Consider the following 20,656-nt stretch of genomic DNA (forward strand, 5'->3'; position numbering starts at 1 on the left):
AAAAATAAAAATATGTAAATTTTACCGTTACATTTACAAATAAATATAATATATTTGTTGTACATATAATATTTTATTATAGAAAATGATATTTTTTAAATTAAAATAAATCATATAATATATCAGATAAACAATACCGGAAAAAACTTAAATAGATTATCACTTATTTCTATATTTAGATTATATATATATATATATATATTATTTTTTATTTAATACTAACATAAATTATATTCCCAAAATTGAGAAGTCGAGTATCATTGATATTCAGAGGCTAGAATGAGAGGCAAATGAAGATTTAGCGGTGTATTAAAGCTGTCAAGGCTTTTTTAAATATTGTTTGCGAGTGAGCAGAGGTTGACAGAGTTATATTTGAAGGTTTTCTATAATAATTTTTGTTTTATGGAGACGTTTAAAGGTCTTAAGATTCAGTTGTTTAATTTCGGGGAGGCGATAAGTATTAGTTGGAGATTTCCTGAGAAGTTGATTAAGATTTGAAATTTTTATGATGTTTTGTTTAAGTTATTTCCTGATGTTGAGGTTGTGTTATCGTCGAAGCCGATTGCGTCGATTAGCTTTCAGGCCGAGGAGAAATTTTCTAGGCTAGTGGAGGCAGCTAGAGGGATATTGTCAGAGTTTGAAAATATTGTTCAGTTTTATGATTTATACTTTTACTGAGTTAGAGTAGATAAAATGTAGTATATACTTTGTTATTATTTCGAACCAAAAATAATTTGTTTGTTATATGTTATTTCAGGTGTACAATGGAAGCTCGGAAAGGCGCAAAACATTTTAGAAGAAACTATGAGGGATTATAGAACCCATGGATTCCCTGCATGCTCTAAGCTAGCTTATTTGGGTTGATCTTCTGGACCAAACGCCCTCATAGTTGTTGCAAGTATAGTCAACAATGTTAATGCATTGTTCAAGCCGAAAAACTAAAAACTCCTAATGAGTTTAATGTATTTCTAAACGATCTTCCAAACAATAATTTTAACGCAGTTTTTAAAATGACACCACAATTATATGCAAATATTGAAATTGAAATAGGTCGTGAGAAGTCCGTAAACTTTTTTATAAGTGGAGTGCCTGGTTCTTTCTATTGAATACTCTTTCCAAGTAACATCCTTTACTTTGTTCATTCTTCATATGGTGTTCATTGGCTCTCTCAGGTAGTTATTTATATTAAGCATAATAACAGAATCTATAACACTTTTACTTTGTTTAGACTAACATAATTAGCAGGTCCTTGGTAAACTGCTGGATATTAATAAAGGAAATATCTACTTGTTAAAAGCGAGTCCTAGTGGTATTTATAAAGCATACTTAAATCAATTTAACAGAGACTTTACAATATTCTTGTGAATGAGATCAAAAGAAATAATTCTTGATGGTCGAATGGTTTTAACACTCATAGGCAGGAGTATCGCAGATCCCACCAGCAACGATTGTTATCATATTTACGGAATACTGGAAAATTCGTTTCACGACCTGTTGATTAAGGTATAAAATAATGATACATTTACAACCTTTTCAATGTCAAATAAGTAACTATATAATCCAAGTTATTAAAAGGCACATTATGATTGTTTGTTTTATAAGGGTTTATGATGTATGATCTTTATGCTCATACTCTACTATAGTTTTAGTTTATTTTGCATATAACTGAATTGGTATTTAATTAATTTTTATGTTTTATTAAAGAAAAAAGGTAATTCTTATTATAGAAGTATTGTGGCTGAAATTAAAAAATTTGAAGGTATTTCTAGCAAAATTCTGATTTTCGGAACAGTTTGTGCGGTGTTCACTATTTTGGCTATAACCGGAGCTCCTGATATCGAAATGAGGCGATTCAGGAGCCGTTGCAAAACTTACAAGAAGCCTTTAATTAAAGTACGATCTTATATTTTATTGTCATTCTAAACGGCCCAGAAAAAGGCTAGAAGCAGCCAGTCCAGATTTCTAATTCAAGAATTCTACTTTATGTAGGATACTTATTTGTATTGTTATCAAATAATTAAAATACTATAATATTTAGATGTAGTGCAGTTAGTTTAGTATATATATATATATATATATATATATATATATATCTTAGAAACATTAGACATATACGTGTCTAGGGTAGAGAGTAGTTACACATAAAACGGAGAAAAAAAAACACGGAGAAGAACACGGGGAAATATTCAAGAGGAGAATTGGTGGAGTAAGATCAGAATCTAGAGTTTTATCTTTTCCTCCTTATTGTTTTCATTATAACCTTGATACCATGTATTTATTGTGTATATATCTCTTTGTTGTTATGTTGAACTAATTCTTCTTCTAGGCTTGTAATGGATTCTTGTGGTTTTATATAAATTACTCTTAATTCTCTATTATGGTATTTATTACAATTATTTATAGGATTCGTATGTAATATTTTTCAAGGAATGTTCAACCTTGGACTTGAAGAGGTAATTTAGACTTACTTGGAAGAGAAAATCTAAATTAAAACCTAATCACTATAGCTAAGGATTAACATATGTGTTCATTTATGTTTAAGATAGGAATTTACATAAACACCTTTGGTAGTCAATATAAGGTTGTAGTTAATACTCTTCAAAAACTTAAATTCTTCGTAGAAATACATGAATTAGTCAATGAATTAGGATCACTTGAGATACAGAAGGTCCTTGTGATTAGTTAGATGCCTTAGATTAATATTGGAACACTAAAATAAAGATGCATGAGTAGTTTATTGAATAACTCAAGATGAAGTTATGGGCTTAATTTATTTAATATTAAAATTTTTTTATGTTAGTTTATTCTCTAGTGGTAAAAATTTTATCTTTTATATTGACTTGAATTAGAAGAAGAATGGTGTTTGGTAGTTAGCAGCTTAAAATTAGTCTACGTGGAAACAGATTATTTATACTACTTGTTATGATATGTGCACTTGCATTTGAGTTGTAAAATCTCTAACAGTTTACTTCTACAAGAAGATATCAATTCATTCAATCTGTCATTTTACGCCCCATGTACTAGTGAATTGAAGGAACTAATCGAATCTGAGAGCTCATTTAGTCTTGATAGATTTGAAACCTTTAAAGTTAACTGGGACACACGTGATAATAATGAAATATTAAATTCCAACAAAAGCAATGGAAACTTTATTTCCAAGACAATGAGAGTTGTATTTGAGCCATTGCTTGCTAGTCACTTTGGAAATATTTACATGGACAAGATTTTTGAGAAGTATGCAATGCACGTGAACGAGCATATGTCCAAAGAGAAAACCAACTATTTAAATATCGACTGCTGCTTGACAAGAAAAATGTAAAAATTATTGTTAACTGTTGAATGGGGCTATCCTGAAATAAAATTACTAATAAATTTAGTTACAACATCAAATATGAAGGAGTTTTAATATATACCTTGATGTTATTCCAATTACGGACACATGGTTCTATAATAGAGAACACACTGGTCCATGAGTTATTAATTGTGATGGAAGTAGAAATTCAGAGAAGGGGTCAAAAGATTAATATGAATTTTAGTTGAACTCTAATGCAAACCACTTCTCGAATGGATAACAATAAGCACATATATGGTAACCGTTGATATTTGTGGCACATATTGTTGGGAGTTGTCCCACACCATTTGTGGGAGGGGCAGATTGCTAGAATATAAGCAGCCAGATCACTTCATTAATAGAATGAGGCCTTTTAAAAGTGACTCAATAAACAACTTGTGCGGGCTCGGTTCAAAGCAGACAATATCATACTAATATGGAGTTAGGCATTCTTAGCAAACCCAACAAATGGTATCAGAGCTTCAGGTTATAATGGTCCATAACAATCTCATGTGGGCTCCGGAATGGACCTAGGAAACGGCAGGTGGGCTACCCCAGGATGGACTTAAGGGGGAGGCATATGGGTCTTCCAATATGGGCCTAAGAGGAGCAGATAGCCCGATGGACTTCCAGCATGGGTCAAGGGGGAGCCAGATCACATAATTAGGAGGCAGATTCGAAAGATGTCGAGCCCGATGTGTGAAGGGGAGATTATTGGGAGTTATCCTATATCATTTGTGGGAGGGGCATATTTCTAGAATATAAGCAGCCAGATAACTCCATTAGAATGAGTATTCTTGGGATGTGCCCAAAAACAAATCCGTGCAAGCTTGGCCCCAAGCGGACAATATCATACTAATGTGGAGTTAGGCCTGCTTAGCAAGCCTAACAAGTGGTATCAGAGCTTCATGTTATAACGGTCCAAAACAATCTCATGTGGGGTCCATAATGGACCTAGGAAGCGGAAGATGGGCTACCCTGGGATAGGCTTAAGGGAGAGTAAACAGACTTCTAGTATGGGCCTAGGGGAGCAGAAATCCAAAAGGATTCCAGTATGGGTCAAGGGGGAGTCGGATCACAAAATTAGGTTAGAGATTCGACAGGTTTCAAGCCTGATGTGTGAAGAGGAAATTGTTGGGAGTTGTCCCACATCATTTGTGGAAGGAGCATATTATTAAAATATAAGCAGCCAGATGACTCCATTAAAATAAGGCCTTTTGGGATGTGCCCAAAAACAAATCTGTGCGGGTTTGGTCCAGAGAGGACAATATCATACTAATTCGGAGTTAGGCCTGCTTAACAAGATCAATAAATGGTATCAGAGGTTCATGTTATAACGGTTTATAACATATCTCACGTGGGCTTCGGAATGGAGCTAGGAAATGACAGATTGGCTACCCCAGGATGGGCTTAAGGGGGAGGCAGACAGGCCTTCCAGTATGGACCTAAGGGGAGCAGATAGCTAGATGGACTTCTAACATGGGTCAAGAGGGAGCCGGATCACATAATCAGGAGGCAGATCTGACAGATGTCGATCCCGATGTGTGAAGGGGAGATTGTTGGGAGTTGTCCCATATCGCATGTGAGAGAGGCATTTTGGTACTCCATAAGCAGCCAAATAACTTCATTAGTATGAGGCCTTTTGAGAGTGACCCAATAACAAACCCGTGTGGGCCTGACCCAGAGGGGACAATATCATACTAATGTGGACTTAGGCCTGTTTAGCAAACCCAAAACATAAAACGATAGACAATCAAGCAGTAAAAAAGAGACGACCTCTTTCAAAAGAGAGGGACTACACATATATGGGATGGCTGCAGTAAATTAAGATGACTTATAATGACAGTAGAGGGCTGATTAAACTCGTGCATATTGAATTAAGATGACTTGTAATGACAGTAGATGGTTGATTAAACTTTTGCATATTGAGGTTAAACCCAATAGGTAGTATGTGCTTGCTGATATAAGACATTATTAGATTGGATAATAATTGTATGTGTTGATAATTATTATCATAATGGGATTGAGTAATAATTGTATGAATAGATAATTATTATAATCAGATTAGGTATGTCTTGTTGGTTAAGTTTGTGATGGCTATATATACATAGTCATGTTATTGTTTTGATGTATGCTTAAGAGATGTATTCGTCTTAGGTATCGTGCGGAAGATGCTTGAGCATTGGTTGGCTCAGGTACCAGTTTGAGACACCATTGAGGTGTTATGTATTGATGTATTGTTGATAATTGTTTGGATTAATAATATGAGTTGGAAGTAGGTTTTCCACGTCAAATATATTGTTCTGTGTGTACTCTGTATTGGTATAATTGAATCTCGAATATGTTTGTGTGTTTTCTCCTAACAAGTGGTATCAGAGCCAGGTTCAAGTTCGTGGTTAATTGGGTTGGAAGAACGTTCGAGGTTCAATTGATATGGTGGAGTACGTTAATGGATTTGCTGACAAAGTTACGTGTGGTATGGCGGTTGACTTGCACTGTGAATCAATCCATTCAAACTCGAGATGGAAGAGAAAGGGATCATTGTAATAGTTTTAATGGTTTGATGGTTGATCAACTAGGTGAAGAATTTGGATGATGCTCATGATTTTCTTCAAAAAAGGCCGAAATGATTGTGAAAGCAAGGATCGGGTGACTCGATGGTGAAAGGAGGCACTCGTGGTTGATTCACGTAATATTGTGGATGATATGTCGTTATGATGAAAAACGGTAGTTTGGAGTTCACTGTACGGGTTTTAGTGATTTTCAAAAGTTGGAAGAATGAGATGAATGAATTATTGTTCAAGGGGATACATTGGCTCATTGGGAGTTGATATTTTGATGGTTACCATTCAACCTGATTTGGAGTATTGGATTGAAGGGGAGGATTGTTAGAGTTAAACCCAATAGGTAGTATGGGCTTGCTGAAATAATACATAATTTGATTGGATAATAATTGTATGTGTTGATAATTATTATCATAATGGGAATGGGTAATAATTGTATGGATAAACAATTATTATAATCAGATTAGGTGTGTCTTGTTGGTTAAGTTTGTGATGGCTATATATACATAGTCATGTAATTGTTTTGATGTATGCTTAAGAGATGTAGTGGTCTTAGGTGTCATACGGGAGATGCTCGAGCATTGGTTGACTCAAGTATCAGTTCAAGACACCATTGAGATGTTATGTATTGATGTATTATTGATAATTATTTGGATTAATAATACAAGTTGGACGTGAGTTTTTCACGTCAAATATATTATTGTGTGTGTGTTCCATATTGGTAGAATTGAATCTCGAATATATTTGTGTTTCCTCCTAACACTGGACAAGTTAAATGTGTATTGTGATGGCATATGAAATATGTAGTCCATCTAAAGGATGCAAGAATTGAGAATTTTACGTATTAGGGAAGGTGAATCAGTCGTCGTTGCTGAGTTCTTTTTAAGATTTGTACATTGTATACATGCCAGAACAATACCGTTTAGTATTAAAATTACAAGTGCTTCAATCTTTCAGCTTTATGCAGCTTGAAGACCATCAAGAACAATACATAGCAAATTGCCTCAAAGGTAATGTACGAGTGGAGTGTTGGTAAAAATTGCTCTCATATTTAGAAAAAAAAACAAAATTGCTCTCATATCACAAGGCTGACAAGGCTGAGGATCAACCAACTAGCTTTTGCATATTCACCCCAGTTTTATAAAGGGAATGGACCAAATGTCATAGCTTGTTCCCATGATTTTACACTGAATAAAAAAAGGAAAAAAATGCATATATGTAATATCCCGTAATTTTTAGAATTATAATATTAAAAGAATGATAGAATAAAAGGGTTTAAATTTGATTCAAATTAGAATTTTAAAATTGAATTAGACTAATGGACCTAAAATTTGGATCAGACTTGAATACGGATAACTTACAGGTTAAGAAAGAGGGTTTTGTATCATTATAAATACACCATATTTTTTCCCCTCATCTTTAATATCAAAATTCATAGGGATATATAAATATAAATTAGCAATCTTGTAAAATTCGTAGAAAATTTATCGTAATTCGGAATTCGTCGATTCTGGACTTTTCGAAAAAGTCTTTTCGTTCTTTACAACTTTTAAATTTCGTGTTTTTCAAGAAAACATCGTTTAGTGGGTCAAAAAGGACAAATTCAGTTTTGATTTGATTTTGAGATAAGTTTTCGATGGATCTTGCCAGTATTTTCAAAATTGTATCAAAATTGTATCTTATGCATTTATACGTGATTATAAAAATTTGGGCTAAGTGATGATATATTTGAAAGTACTATGTGTTATAGTATATGTATTGTTGTATATGTGTGGTGTCGAGAGGATAATTTTGGCTCTTTGATTTGTGTCATGATTTGTGAAAATATCGAATAAGAACTTAGGACAGTAGTCACCGAATTGTAGTGACAGTTTTCTAAAAATTTAGGACTGTTATCACCAGTTTGTAGTGGTCGTGGCATGGATTATGGGTTTTAAATTATTGTTATTTATGTGGTATGTGTATTGTGTATATCGAATAAGAATAAGAATATGTATCGAAAGTGTTTATTTCGTATATCGTATCGTATAGATTATTATTATTTGTTATATGTGTATAAGTTGCTTGGCCTACTAGTTGGATCGATTGGTTTCTTGTCGGGTTGTATAGTTATTACTTAAAATTTCAGATTTTGATTAAGATTCGAGTTGGATAACATTGGAGTTTGAGGACTTAGAATTGGAGTAGATTGATTTTTGGGCTTTCGCTTTTAGTTGCGCGTTTGTAATAACAACCTTTGTAATTGAATTTTGAAATTGTAAGGGGAGGCGTCCGACTTGTCCAGAAGAATACTTTAATATGAAACATTCTGCTGCGCGTAATGTAATTGAAAGAGCTTTTGGAGTTCTTAAATTACGCTGGTCCATTCTTAGAAGCCCTTCCTTCTATCCTTACAAAATTCAGTGTCGCATTATCACCGCATGTGTCCTTTTGCACAATCTGATTCGAAAGGAAATGAGCGGTGATCCTTATGATGTAGTTTTTGATGATCAAGCCAATCAATCAGCAATCAACTTGGATTCTAACATTATTGATACATGTGAGCCATCTAGTCAATGGACGGAAAAGAGACGTCAAATGGGTGTAAAAATGTATAATAAATGGAGGGTAAAGAGAGGTCTCGCTCCTTGGCAAGGCTGAAAGTAGTAGTTGATTATAATAGCATTAAATTTAAGCTTTCTGAAACCTTGTATTGTGACATGATTATATTAATATCCTGAGACTAGCTTTTTAGTTTGGGCAGTTGATCATTTTATATTAAAGTTTGTTGGTTTTTAATTCTTCTTTGTTGGTTTCTTAATATTTTATATTTTACTGATAATGTCTGTGACTTGGATAATTGATTTTTTTAGTTACGTGCAACTCCATTCACTTGTAATACACGTATATTAGTTAAATGGTTTCTTGTCGGGTTGTATAGTTATTACTTACAATTTCTGATTTTGATTAAGATTCGAGTTGGATAGCATTGGAGTTCGAGGACTTAGAATTGGAGTAGATTGATTTTTGGATTTCCGCTTTTAGCTGCGCGTTTGTAATAACAACCTTTGTAATTGAATTTTGAATAAATAAACTGTAACAGCCCGCACTTCCGGACTATTAACTCTAAATCAGAACTGAAATAAAATACAATTCAATTTACTAATTCAAAATTCAATTACAAAGGTTGTTATTACAAATACGCAACTAAAAGCGGGAGTCCAAAAGTCAATGTACTCTAATTCTAAGTTCTCGAACTCCAATGCTACCCAACTCGAATCTAAAATGAAACATGAAATTGTAAGTAATGAGCTATACAGCCCGGTAAGAAACCAATCGATCCAACTAGTTGGCCAAGCAACTTATACACATATAACAAATAATGAAAATATATATGATATACGAAACAAATACGTTCGATACATATTCTTATTCTTATTTGATTAAACAATACACATACCACATAAATAACAATAATTCAAAACCCATAATCCATGCCACGACCACTACAAACCAGTGATAATGGTCCTAAATTTTCAGAAAACTGTCACTACAATCCGGTGATTACGGTCTTAAGTTCTTATTCGATATTTTCACAAACCATGACACAAATCAAAGATCCAAAATTATCGTCTCGACACCACACATATACAACAATACATATACTATAACACATATTACTTTCAAATATCTCATCACTAAACCCAAAATTTGATAATCAAAATAAGCGTATAACATACAATTTTGAAAAAACTAGCAAGATCGATCGAAAACTTACCTCAAAATCTAACTAGATCTGAATTTGTCTTTTTTGACCCACTAAACGATATTTTCTTGAAAAACACAAAACTAGAAAGTTGTAGAGAACGAAATGACCTTTCCGAAAAGTCCATAATCAACGAATTCTAACTTACGATGAATTTTTTACAAATTTTACAAGATTGCTGATTTATATTTATAAATCCCTACAAATTTTGATATTAAAGAGGAGGAAAATGAATAGAATGTATTTATAACGATACAAAACCCTCTTTCTTAAATTGTAAGTTATCCTTATTCAAGTCTGATCCAAATCTTAGGCCCGTTAGTTTAATTCAATTTTAAAATCCTAATCTTAATTAAATTTAAACCCTTTTATTCTATTAATCTTTTAATATTATAATTCTAAAATTTACGGGATATTACAATATACCATGCTTGGACGAGATAAGGAAGTAAAAATGGAAAAAAAAAACTAATTACGGTTAAAAATGGAATTTCCAACAAAATTGTATTATCTTATCATAAAATTGTATTATCTTATCATGCTCTGAAGACTCCTGCATAGGGCTGTCAATGGAGCCGAAATCCGCTCCTGGTGATGAAAAAGTGCTATTGAGTTATGCCAAGCAATCTAAATAACCGACTCCTGTTACATGCTGTAGATGAAGAAGAGGACAGGAGAAGATGGAGCTAGGTTAAATCCACCGAGCTGTTCTATTTCTATATGCTTCAGCCGGTTAAGATTTTGTTTGAGAAATTAGAGGGACCTGTAGTATATCCTCTTTGCATTGGTCATTCAGAATGGATCTGCATTTCTACCAAATTTAGCAGCCGCATAAGCTTGATAACAGTGCTTTAGGCAACTATAATATACTTATTACTTGTTGCGGAGTTTTTGGAAGCTGCTTATATAAATTTAAATGACAGTAGACTGCTTAGAAGTTGTATAAATTAATTCATTACTGCTCAGAGTTTTCACTCACTTTTATTAAAGATAAGACTAGTATATTTGTTAAATGACATATTTCTGAGATTCAATGTATAAAAACAACAAACTAACTATGTAATCTCATTAAACTACTCTTTTTATGGTGTCCATATGTAAAACTCGAAGCTCAATTTTCAGTGTAGTTGCTTCTGCAATTGTTTGATCATATAAGTTGCAAGTTACAAGACATCTGTGATCGCCAAGTTACTAAAACCAAAGGAAACAAACCATGTGGATTCTTAATTACTTCTCAGACCCCTTCCAATTATCAACCTGTGCAGCGTTTATCTATAGTAGTCAGAGCCAATCTGCCTAGGTCCCCTGCCCATCCCCACCGGCATGCCCTGCATACTATATATAAAATGAATGCATGTGGTTTTCTACCCCATGTTAGCTATTCATTGTGTTGTGTTCTGTGTTGCTGAAAATTATATTATATGAAACTTTCGGGCTATGCTCCTTATGTAATTAGGCATTGTTTTGAACAAAAGATCACAACAAAGAATATTAGTAAGCGCGAGAGTGTAAAGATAGAAGTGAAAAGATGGATGTAGTAAATGTTCTACACATGAATGCAGAAAATCGCAAATGTAGTTATGCTGAGAACTCCACCCTTCAGGTAAATGATCATATTTCTTGTTATTTTCTTAAATGGTCTTACATGAATGCTGAAGGTAGTTGAGCTAAACCATATAATTTCTCCCTCTCTCAGAAACACACACATTTCTAATATACCTACAGGGATGTAAAAACAGAATATGGATACATATTTCTTGCTCAATGTTATGATATCTAAAAGAGCTAAACCATATTAATTTCCTTATTCCAGAAAACTGTGATATTGAAAGCGCGGAAAGTTTTAGAAGAAACTATCAAGGATTATGGTAGCCATGGGTTCCCTCAATGCTTCAAGCTAGCTGATTTGGGTTGCTCTTCTGGGCCTAACTCCCTTTTTCTTATTGCAAATATAGTTGACGGTGTTCATGCATTTTGCCAAAAGAAAAATTTGAAGGCACCTGATGAGTATCAAGTGTTTCTAAATGATCTTCCCAATAATGATTTCAACGCAGTTTTCAAAATGACACCACAATTCTATTCCAATCTTGAAAATGAGATAGGTCCTGAAAAATCCGAAAAATGTTTCATATGTGGAGTACCGGGTTCTTTTTATAAGAGACTCTTTCCAAGTGACAGCCTTCACTTTGTTCATTCTTCGTATAGTGTTCATTGGCTTTCTCAGGTAGTTACAATTATTATCATACAACTAGAATCTATGATATACTTATGTATGTTAAAGTTGCAACATTTAGCAGGTTCCGAGGGAACTGCTGGATATAAACAAAGGAAATATCTACATTCCAAAAGTGAATCCTGCTGGTGTTTATGAAGCATACTTTAATCAATTTACAAGGGATTTCACAGCATTTCTACACATGAGATCTGAAGAAATGGTTTCTAAGGGCCGAATGGTGTTAACACTCATCGGAAGGAGCACTGCAGATCCCGCTTGCAACAATGATTGTTGTCATCTTTACGGATTACTTGCAAAGTCACTTCACGACATGGTAGCTGAGGTATGAGAGAATGATACATCTGTAGTTGAGTCATTATTAAACAAATTATACTTGATTTAATTTGCCACACACATTATTTTCGTTTGTTTTACAAGGGTTTAATTCATGAAGAAGATTTCAATTCATTTAATCTACCAATTTATACTTCGTGCACCGATGAATTGAAGGCAATAATCGAATCTGAGAACTCATTTACAATAGATAGACTTGAAACCTTTGAAGTTAACTGTGACACGCGCGATGAAAATGAAAAAATAAAGTCAGACGAAAGCAGTGGCAGGTTTATAGCCAACACAATAAGAGCTGTAATGGAGCCAATGCTTGCGAGTCACTTTGGAAACACTTTCATGGACAAGCTATTCGAGAGGTATGCAATGCACGTTACTGAGCATCTCTCCAGGGAGGAACCTAAGTATTTCAATATTGTCATCTCCTTAACGAAAAAATGTAAATAACATGTGAACCTCCATTCCAGTTTCAAAAAAAAAAAAAAATGTGAACATTTGGACTCAGACTAGACCAGCAAGAGCACTACAACTGATGCAGATGTACCAGAATTATTTTTCATTTAATTAAATATTAGAATGCTAAATACATAAAATTTCTAGTGGTATAGCAGTAATAATTGTAGTATATATGCATGGGCTTACATACCGATTGAGTGGAGTTCCTTTCACAAGAAATCTTTACCTTGACTTCTTCATTTTGGCTATATATATGACACAGAGTTAAAAGAAAGCTTCATCTAATCATGTTGCATTCTCAAATCTTGGTTCATAATGATCAATGATGATATACGAACCTGTTATCTTTTGTAGAACACTTAAATTCGTTCAATTCTTGAGATTTTTTTCAACGCTTTGAGTCCACTACACTGATGAAGAAGGGAAGGTAGAAGAGTTTGAGCTCATACAATAAACAGAGTCATAGTTGTTAGTGTTAATACAATCTGTGATTAATACATATAAATCAAATAAGTGTGTGCGTGAGTAAACGAAATCAAACAGAGAAAGGAAGAATATAACCAAATGGAAATCCTCGAGTCCAGTTGAAACTGTCTCCTTAAAGTTATTTCGCCTCTCACCGTATGTGCGAGTCGATAGCCTCCCAGGATAAAACGAGATACCAGTATAATCGATAGATCGAATATACTCTCAGCGAACTTGAACTAAGCCCGAGAACTATCACCGAAATATTGGAAAAATTTAAGACTAAAGAGACCGAGAATGAAAGAGAGGACTCTTATTCCCGTGACTTAATAAAACTGATGCCCTAAGACTCTATTTATAAAGAGAGGCTTGAAAGAACTTATTTTTCTTTTCGATGTGGTACATGGTATTTATAAGAAAAACTAAGGAATAGGTTTGTGCTACTCTCGATGTGGTACAAAACCACTTTTCATAATAAAAGGTAAAACTTTGGAACATCAGTTCTCATTCACCTTTTACTCATTTTGAGCGTGTAAATATGCATTGGAATCCCCTCGAAGAGGAGAATATGTTCCAATAAATACACATCACTAACACATATGTGTCTGACTCATATAGAGTCTCAAAATGATTTACAACTTAGTCTAAAATACTAAGTTTGTCCAACAATTCCCCACAAATGAGATTGATGGTCCAGTAGCACGCACCACATAGACAGACAGACGCGGAGCTTGACTTGGTGATAGTTCCTGCGGTCAGATATAGCATACGATAGGTAGAGAATGCTCCTTGAACCTTCGATCGAATAAGTATATCGACTTTACTGGTAGACAGTATGACGCGATGTCCTTGAACTGTTCGACCGTTTGTGTAAACGATGACATACTCATCACTATATCTTTCCTGACTCATTCAGTTCTCATGATTATGTCCATTTTGGCCATGGAACATCGTCCTGGTTCTGCAGGAGTTTTTAAAGAATTGTTGTGGCGCCCTCCGAACCCGGGTCAGAAGTTTGGGGTCCACACACACACCTTAATTATAAATTGCTTATAACAATAATAAAGATAATAATAATATATGCAATGACCCTACTTACCAATCACCACGGACCGCAACAGGTTAAAGTATGCACACAAACCAAACACACTATTATATTACAAACCGTTCAAATCCCAACTACATCAAATTCAAACTGAGTATTAAACATTATTACAAACTTTTACAAACTTAAATTATTCCAAAAGAAGCCTACTAGCTCAGCTTTCTCAACCTGAACCCCTAGCTCTCGCGCTGGACTGGGGATCCTCTTTACCAACTGGTTCCTTTTTAACTGGAAAGAATATAAACAACATCGCACAAATGAGCTAACTAGCTCAGCAAGTCACAATGACAAAACTGAGAATAATGATCATCAGGTGAATATGGTTATGATATCAAGTAAACAATGGATTATGATTTAGAATTGGATATTATACTTTTAATTCAAAAACCAAGGTTAGGCTGCTGATCAGTCACGCACTAACCCCGAGCAAGGCACACAGCATTGCTCTAACTACTGGATCCAAGGCACACATTGGCCTAACTTGACCATTATATGGTCTGACCACGAATCTAGTCCACAATTTTATAAAAACAATCAAATTCTAACATAATAACAGAATATGCAATAATAAACAATAACCGAAATCATTAACAACAATAAATGTTTAACAATGAAAGGGTTTCAATCCTTGTAAGGATCAATAAGGCAATTTAAAAGCTTGGATGTTCGGTAATGAAAGAATTGGATAAAAAAGGAATCAACGTTTCAAGATTTCAAGGATTCGGTCTTTCAAAGTATAAGATACCATGGGTTGAGTATATAATAGTTCATTTCAGTGTTTGGTATTTAGTTTGTATGTATTTGTAGAGTAGTATCGTAGATTTGTGGTTCTTGTTTGGGTATACAATAATCAATGGATTAGAAAGAATATGATTCATGGCTCAAGGACAATAACTGAAATCAGGATTTAGGTTTCTGTGCTTCAAAGCACTTGCAATATCACGGGATTATCAAGTACTACAATATCACGAGAAAGTTCAGAACACTTGCCTGGTATTAGCTTACTACACTGCACTCGCTTCCAATCACAACTGTTTTACTCCTCAACTACCTGTTTCCCTTTCCTACGTCTTGCCTCTTCTGCTCACATATCATAAGCATCTATCAATAATTTACTCATGGAATTCTATTCAACACATACTTCTATCTACCCTTCGTTTTACCCAAATCCGATTAACGGATTGAAAGTTATGCAATAATCAAGTAAACACCGAATATGTAGACCGATAGTCAATTAACAAGTCACATGTAGCACATAATACATCACGTAATCAATGATATATTATTTATAGAGAAGTCTCGGGTCATAAATAGGCTTTCTGGTATTTAAAATAATTTTTAAAATATTTTTCGGAATTAAAACGGGTCGTTGGATCAATTTCGGGTTAATAAACAGGGTTCGGTTGGCCCATTCTGGCTCCGAAATAATTTTAGAATAATTATCGAGCCTTGAAAATAATTTAGAATAATATTTTAAAGCTCGAAACTATTTTTCAGAATTTTTAAATCATTTTTAAATAATTAAATCTAATTAAATCTAATTAAATAACTAATTAAAATCAATTAATAATTAATTAAATCAATTAATAAATTAATTTTCGAACTAATTGACCAATTAATCAATTATAAATTAACTGAAATTAATTAACTAATTAATTTAGATTTATTTGTGAATTAAAAATAATTTTCAGAATTAAAATAATAATTTTTAGAATTTTCAGAAATTAAAAATGAATTTTTATAATAAAAATAAATAGGAAATATGATTTTTAAACATTTTATAAACAGGAATCCTAAATTTGCAAAGTCTGGAAACTGCAGGGACCAAACTGCATCGTTTTCAAAAGTTGGGGTACTAAACTGTAATTTTCCAGCTCTTCGCCGGAAAACAGTCAGGTTCGCCGGAGAACACGTTCCCGGCGTCCTCACCCCATCAACACCTCCAGATCACATCTACACAACATCAGGAACACAACCATGCAATCAATTCATCCTAACAATCCCTGAGTTGGCCGGAATTTGGCCGTGAAGTTTTCCAGTTTCCGGCGAACATCGGAAAACTTCAAAACACAACTCCCTTCTCTACAGACCTCGTTGGTTCATAAAACTTATACGACTAGATTGCAAATTTCACAGATAACACAACCCACTATAACACAACATCAATCTATCACAGAATAAGAAACCCCCAAATTTCAATTAAGAACATTCATACGGGTTATAAACCCTAATTTTGAAATTCGAAAATCAAACTCAAATTTGAACATGTTATTGAACTCCAAATCAGACGTATGACATATGAAAATCATCAGGAAAACAAGCTCTACAACATGCAATCATCAAATCATACAAACAATCATCCGAACAAAAATTCATATTTTTAATAAAATAAATTCGAAAATAAATAAATTTTTAGAAAAATAACCTTGATTTCTGCAGTGAAACACAGCTCAGAATCTGATAGAACACTTCAAATCCTTCGTTTTGGTTACTCCAGCTTTGAAAACAGAGATCGGTAACGCCTTCGTTTTGCTGTTTGATTCTTAGAACAGTTTTAGGAAATTAGGGCTTTTCTCTGAAAATACGGTAAAAGGCTATTTATAATTACGGAAAATTTGTATCCCGTTGGATCATTCCGGATATAAAACGGTATATTTATTTGTAAAAACTGATCCAAACGGTATCGGTTTTCGGGATAATTATCCAAATCAGTACAATTTGTACTGCGGTCTTGGTCTCAGCACCTGGTTACACGTATTACGAAGTGATAATTGGGATAGTTTAATAAAAAACTCCCGTTTATCGAAAATACGGGTTTTATTGATTTACCGAAATGAATATTGTATCGAAAATGTTGCGCCGGGACCCGCGCAGGACAAACCGTAAGCCGGATCGAAAAAGTCGAAACATGAAATATGCTCAGAATATTACAATTAGGTTAGGAAGGAGTTCTCGAAAGAGTTTCGGGTTCCAAAAACGTAACAACGGTTGACGTCGGTTGGTTCCCGTTTTTATAAAATAGATTTTAATTACCCGGAAAAAGATTTTAGAAATTTCATATGATTCTTATAAATCCATAAACCAACATAAAAATAATTAGGAAGATATGACAATTATCTATATTTTATTTTGGACATATAAAAATTAAAATACTCAATTAATATTATTTTTGAATATTCAAGTACATATAACATTTAACAATTAGCTCACAGAATAGATACTGAACACACATAATAATTATATAATAGCAAAAATAATTACACGATATATCCCGGATATTACATCCTTCCCCCCTTAAAAGGATTCTGTCCTCAGAATATCTAAGAAAACAAATGAGGGTATTTTTCTCTCATATCACTTTCTAACTCCCAGGTTGACTCTTCAACCTTTGGGTTTCTCCACAATATTCTTACTAACTTTATCACTTTATTTCTCAATACTTTCTCTCTTTCCTCTAGAATCTCTATCGGACTCTCTACATATGATAAATCTGCTTGAAGTTCTATTGGCTCATATTCTATTATATGCCTGGAGTCTGGATTATATTTCTTAAGCATTGATATGTGAAAAACATTGTGAATATGCTCCATGTGCGGAGGTAACGCCAACTCGTAAGCTACTTTGCCAATACGCTTTGAGATTTCAAAAGGTCTGACATATCTTGGGTTTAGCTTCCCTTTCTTCCCAAATCTCGTTAGTCCTTTCCACGGTGATACTTTCAATAATACCAAGCTTCCTTCTTCAAATTCCATGCCTTTTCTTGACTGGTCTGCATATTTCCTTTGACGATCTTGTGCGGCTATTAATCTTTTCTAGATAATTTCAACAACTTCTTTTATCTGTTGCACCAATTCAGGTCCGAATATTTTGCGTTCTCCTACTTCGTCCCAATATACTGGAGATCTACATTTGCGTCCATAAAGGGCTTCATAAGGTGGCATCCCAATACTGGCGTGATAACTGTTGTAATAAGCAAACTCTACTAGGGGTAAATGCTCGTCCCAATTTCCTTTGAAATCAATAGCACAAACACGTAGCATATCCTCGATTGTCTGGATCGTTCTTTCACTTTGGCCATCCGTTTGGGGGTGATAGGCCGTACTCATATTCAATCTTGTTCCCAAACATTCTTGAAAACTCTTCCAAAATCTTGAATTAAATCTTGGATCTCGATCAGATACAATAGACACTGGAACTCCATGACGAACTACGATCTCTTTCAAGTACATATGAACTAACTTATCGAGCGAAAATCTTTCATTTATAAGCAGAAAATGAGCTGACTTGGTAAGTCTATCTACTATAACCCAAATGGCATCATGATTAGCCCTTGTCCTTGGTAATCCAACTATGAAATCCATGGCAATATGTTCCCACTTCCACTCTGGAATCTCCAATGGCTGTAGCAATCCGTTTGGTCTCTGATGCTCCGCTTCAACTTTCTGACAGGTATAGCATTTGCTAACCCATTCCGCAATTTCCCTTTTCATATTTGGCCACCAATAATTCTTCTTTAAATCTTTGTACATTTTGGTACTCCCTGGATGGATGGAATATCTTGAACTATGTGCTTCTTGTAAAATTTCATTTTTCAGCTCCGTTACTGGTGGAATCCAAATTCTTGAAGAAAACCTAAGAATACCTTGATCATCTTGTTGCGTGCATAATTCCTCACCTACCAAACTATTTATATCTTGATCCATTACCTCTTTCTGGCAATTCTTTATTTTCTCCAATAACTCCGGTTGGAAAATCATACTGTACACTTTTGCTTCCTCAGGCTTGCAAATTCTAATCTCCAATTCCAATTTTTGAAATTCTTTATATATCTCTTCAGGTACGGATAATACATTTAACTTTTCCTTCCGACTTAACGCATCTGCTACAACGTTTGCCTTACCGGGATGATAATTAATCGAGCAATCATAATCTTTGATTAATTCTAACCATCTCCTTTGTCTCATATTAAGTTCCTTCTGGGTAAATATATATTTCAAACTTTTGTGATCCGTGAAAATTTTATATTTTTCTCCATACAATTAATGTCTCCAAATCTTCAAAGCGAAAACTATAGCTGCTAACTCCAAACCATGAGTAGGGTACTTCTGTTCGTGTGGTTTCAATTGCCTTGACGCATACGCAATCACCTTGTCGTGCTGCATAAGAACACATCCTAATCCTTTGTAGGAAGCATCGCTATAAATTACGAAATTCCCTTGATCGTCTGGAAGTGACAAAACAGGTGTTGTGATTAATCTCCGCTTCAATTCCTGAAAACTTTCTTCGCACTTGTCATTCCATATAAACTTTTCATTCTTTCGTGTAAGCTTTATCAATGGTGTTGCAATTCTTGAGAAATTCTGAACGAATCGTCTATAATATCCTGCCAATCCCAAGAAACTTCTTACCTCAGTGGGTGTTCTCGGTCTTTCCCAATTCGTAATTGCCTCGATCTTTGCCGAGTCCACTTTGATCCCTTCGTTACTGACTATGTGTCCTAAGAACTGAACTTCCTGTAGCCAAAACTCACACTTCGACAATTTAGCATATAACTTCTTTTTCCTTAAAATCTCCAAAATTGTCCTTAAATGTTCCGCATGATCCTCCTCCGTCTTTGAATAGATCAAAATATCGTCTATAAATACTATAACGAACTTGTCCAAATATTCCTTGAAAATTCTGTTCATCAGGTCCATAAACGCTGCTGGGGCGTTGGTCAATCCAAAAGACATCACTAAAAACTCGTAATGCCCATACCTTGTTCTGAAAGCTGTCTTTGGTATATCTTCTGTTTTGATCTTTAGTTGATGATATCCCGATCTTAAATCGATTTTGGAGAAATACTTGGCTCCCTTCAATTGGTCAAACAAATCATCAATTCTGGGTAATGAATACTTATTCTTGATCGTCAACTTGTTGAGCTCCCTATAGTCGATGCACAGTCTCATGCTTCCATCCTTCTTCTTGACAAATAATACCGGTGCACCCCACGGGGATACGCTGGGTCTAAATACTCCTTTCTCTAACAGCTCTTACAATTGCTTTGCTACCTCTTTCATCTCAACGGGCGCCATTCTATACGGGGCCTTGGATACTGGTTCGGTTCCAGGTGCTAAGTCAATTGCAAATTCAATTTCTCTATCTGGAGGAAGTCCTAGTAACTCGTCGGGAAATACGTCTGGAAATTTATTTACAACTGGAATATCTTCAAGTTTTGCTGGCTCCTGACTTCTGTCGATCACATATGCTATGAAATGCTCACATCCTTGTCGTAGTAACTTCTTGGCTTGAATCATCGTTAAGAATTTCTTTACCTGCTTCTGTCCCTTGAACATTACTATTCTTTCATCTGGCGTTTTCACCATTACTTTCTTATTTCGACAATCTATCTGAGCATCATGCTTAGATAACCAATCCATTCCTA

General features: G+C 34.4%; 1 protein-coding gene and 1 pseudogene across 1 annotated transcript; both read left to right on the forward strand.

The window, feature by feature from the left end:
* Positions 1–1,010: 1,010 nt before the first annotated feature.
* On the forward strand, positions 1,011–3,319 carry LOC141714142 (benzoate carboxyl methyltransferase-like; annotated as a pseudogene).
* A 7,721-nt stretch (positions 3,320–11,040) lies between these two features.
* On the forward strand, positions 11,041–12,746 carry LOC141723424 (benzoate carboxyl methyltransferase-like). Its single transcript, XM_074525227.1, has 4 exons — positions 11,041–11,243; positions 11,454–11,864; positions 11,938–12,198; positions 12,294–12,746. The coding sequence occupies exons 1-4, from the start codon at positions 11,169–11,171 to the stop codon at positions 12,651–12,653; spliced, it is 1,107 nt and encodes a 368-aa protein (XP_074381328.1). The 5' UTR covers positions 11,041–11,168; the 3' UTR covers positions 12,654–12,746.
* Positions 12,747–20,656: the final 7,910 nt, after the last annotated feature.

The sequence above is a fragment of the Apium graveolens genome, chromosome 1 (assembly GCF_009905375.1).
Source record: "Apium graveolens cultivar Ventura chromosome 1, ASM990537v1, whole genome shotgun sequence".
In the NCBI taxonomy this organism is placed as follows: Eukaryota; Viridiplantae; Streptophyta; class Magnoliopsida; order Apiales; family Apiaceae; genus Apium; species Apium graveolens.

Excerpts from the sequence above, each read along its gene's own strand:
- LOC141723424 (XM_074525227.1), top strand. The coding sequence starts at position 11,169 with ATGGATGTAGTAAATGTTCTACACATGAATGCAGAAAATCGCAAATGT. Across the intron at positions 11,244-11,453 it reads CTGAGAACTCCACCCTTCAG|AAAACTGTGATATTGAAAGC; the intron begins GTAAATGATCAT and ends TCCTTATTCCAG. Across the intron at positions 12,199-12,293 it reads TTCACGACATGGTAGCTGAG|GGTTTAATTCATGAAGAAGA; the intron begins GTATGAGAGAAT and ends TTGTTTTACAAG.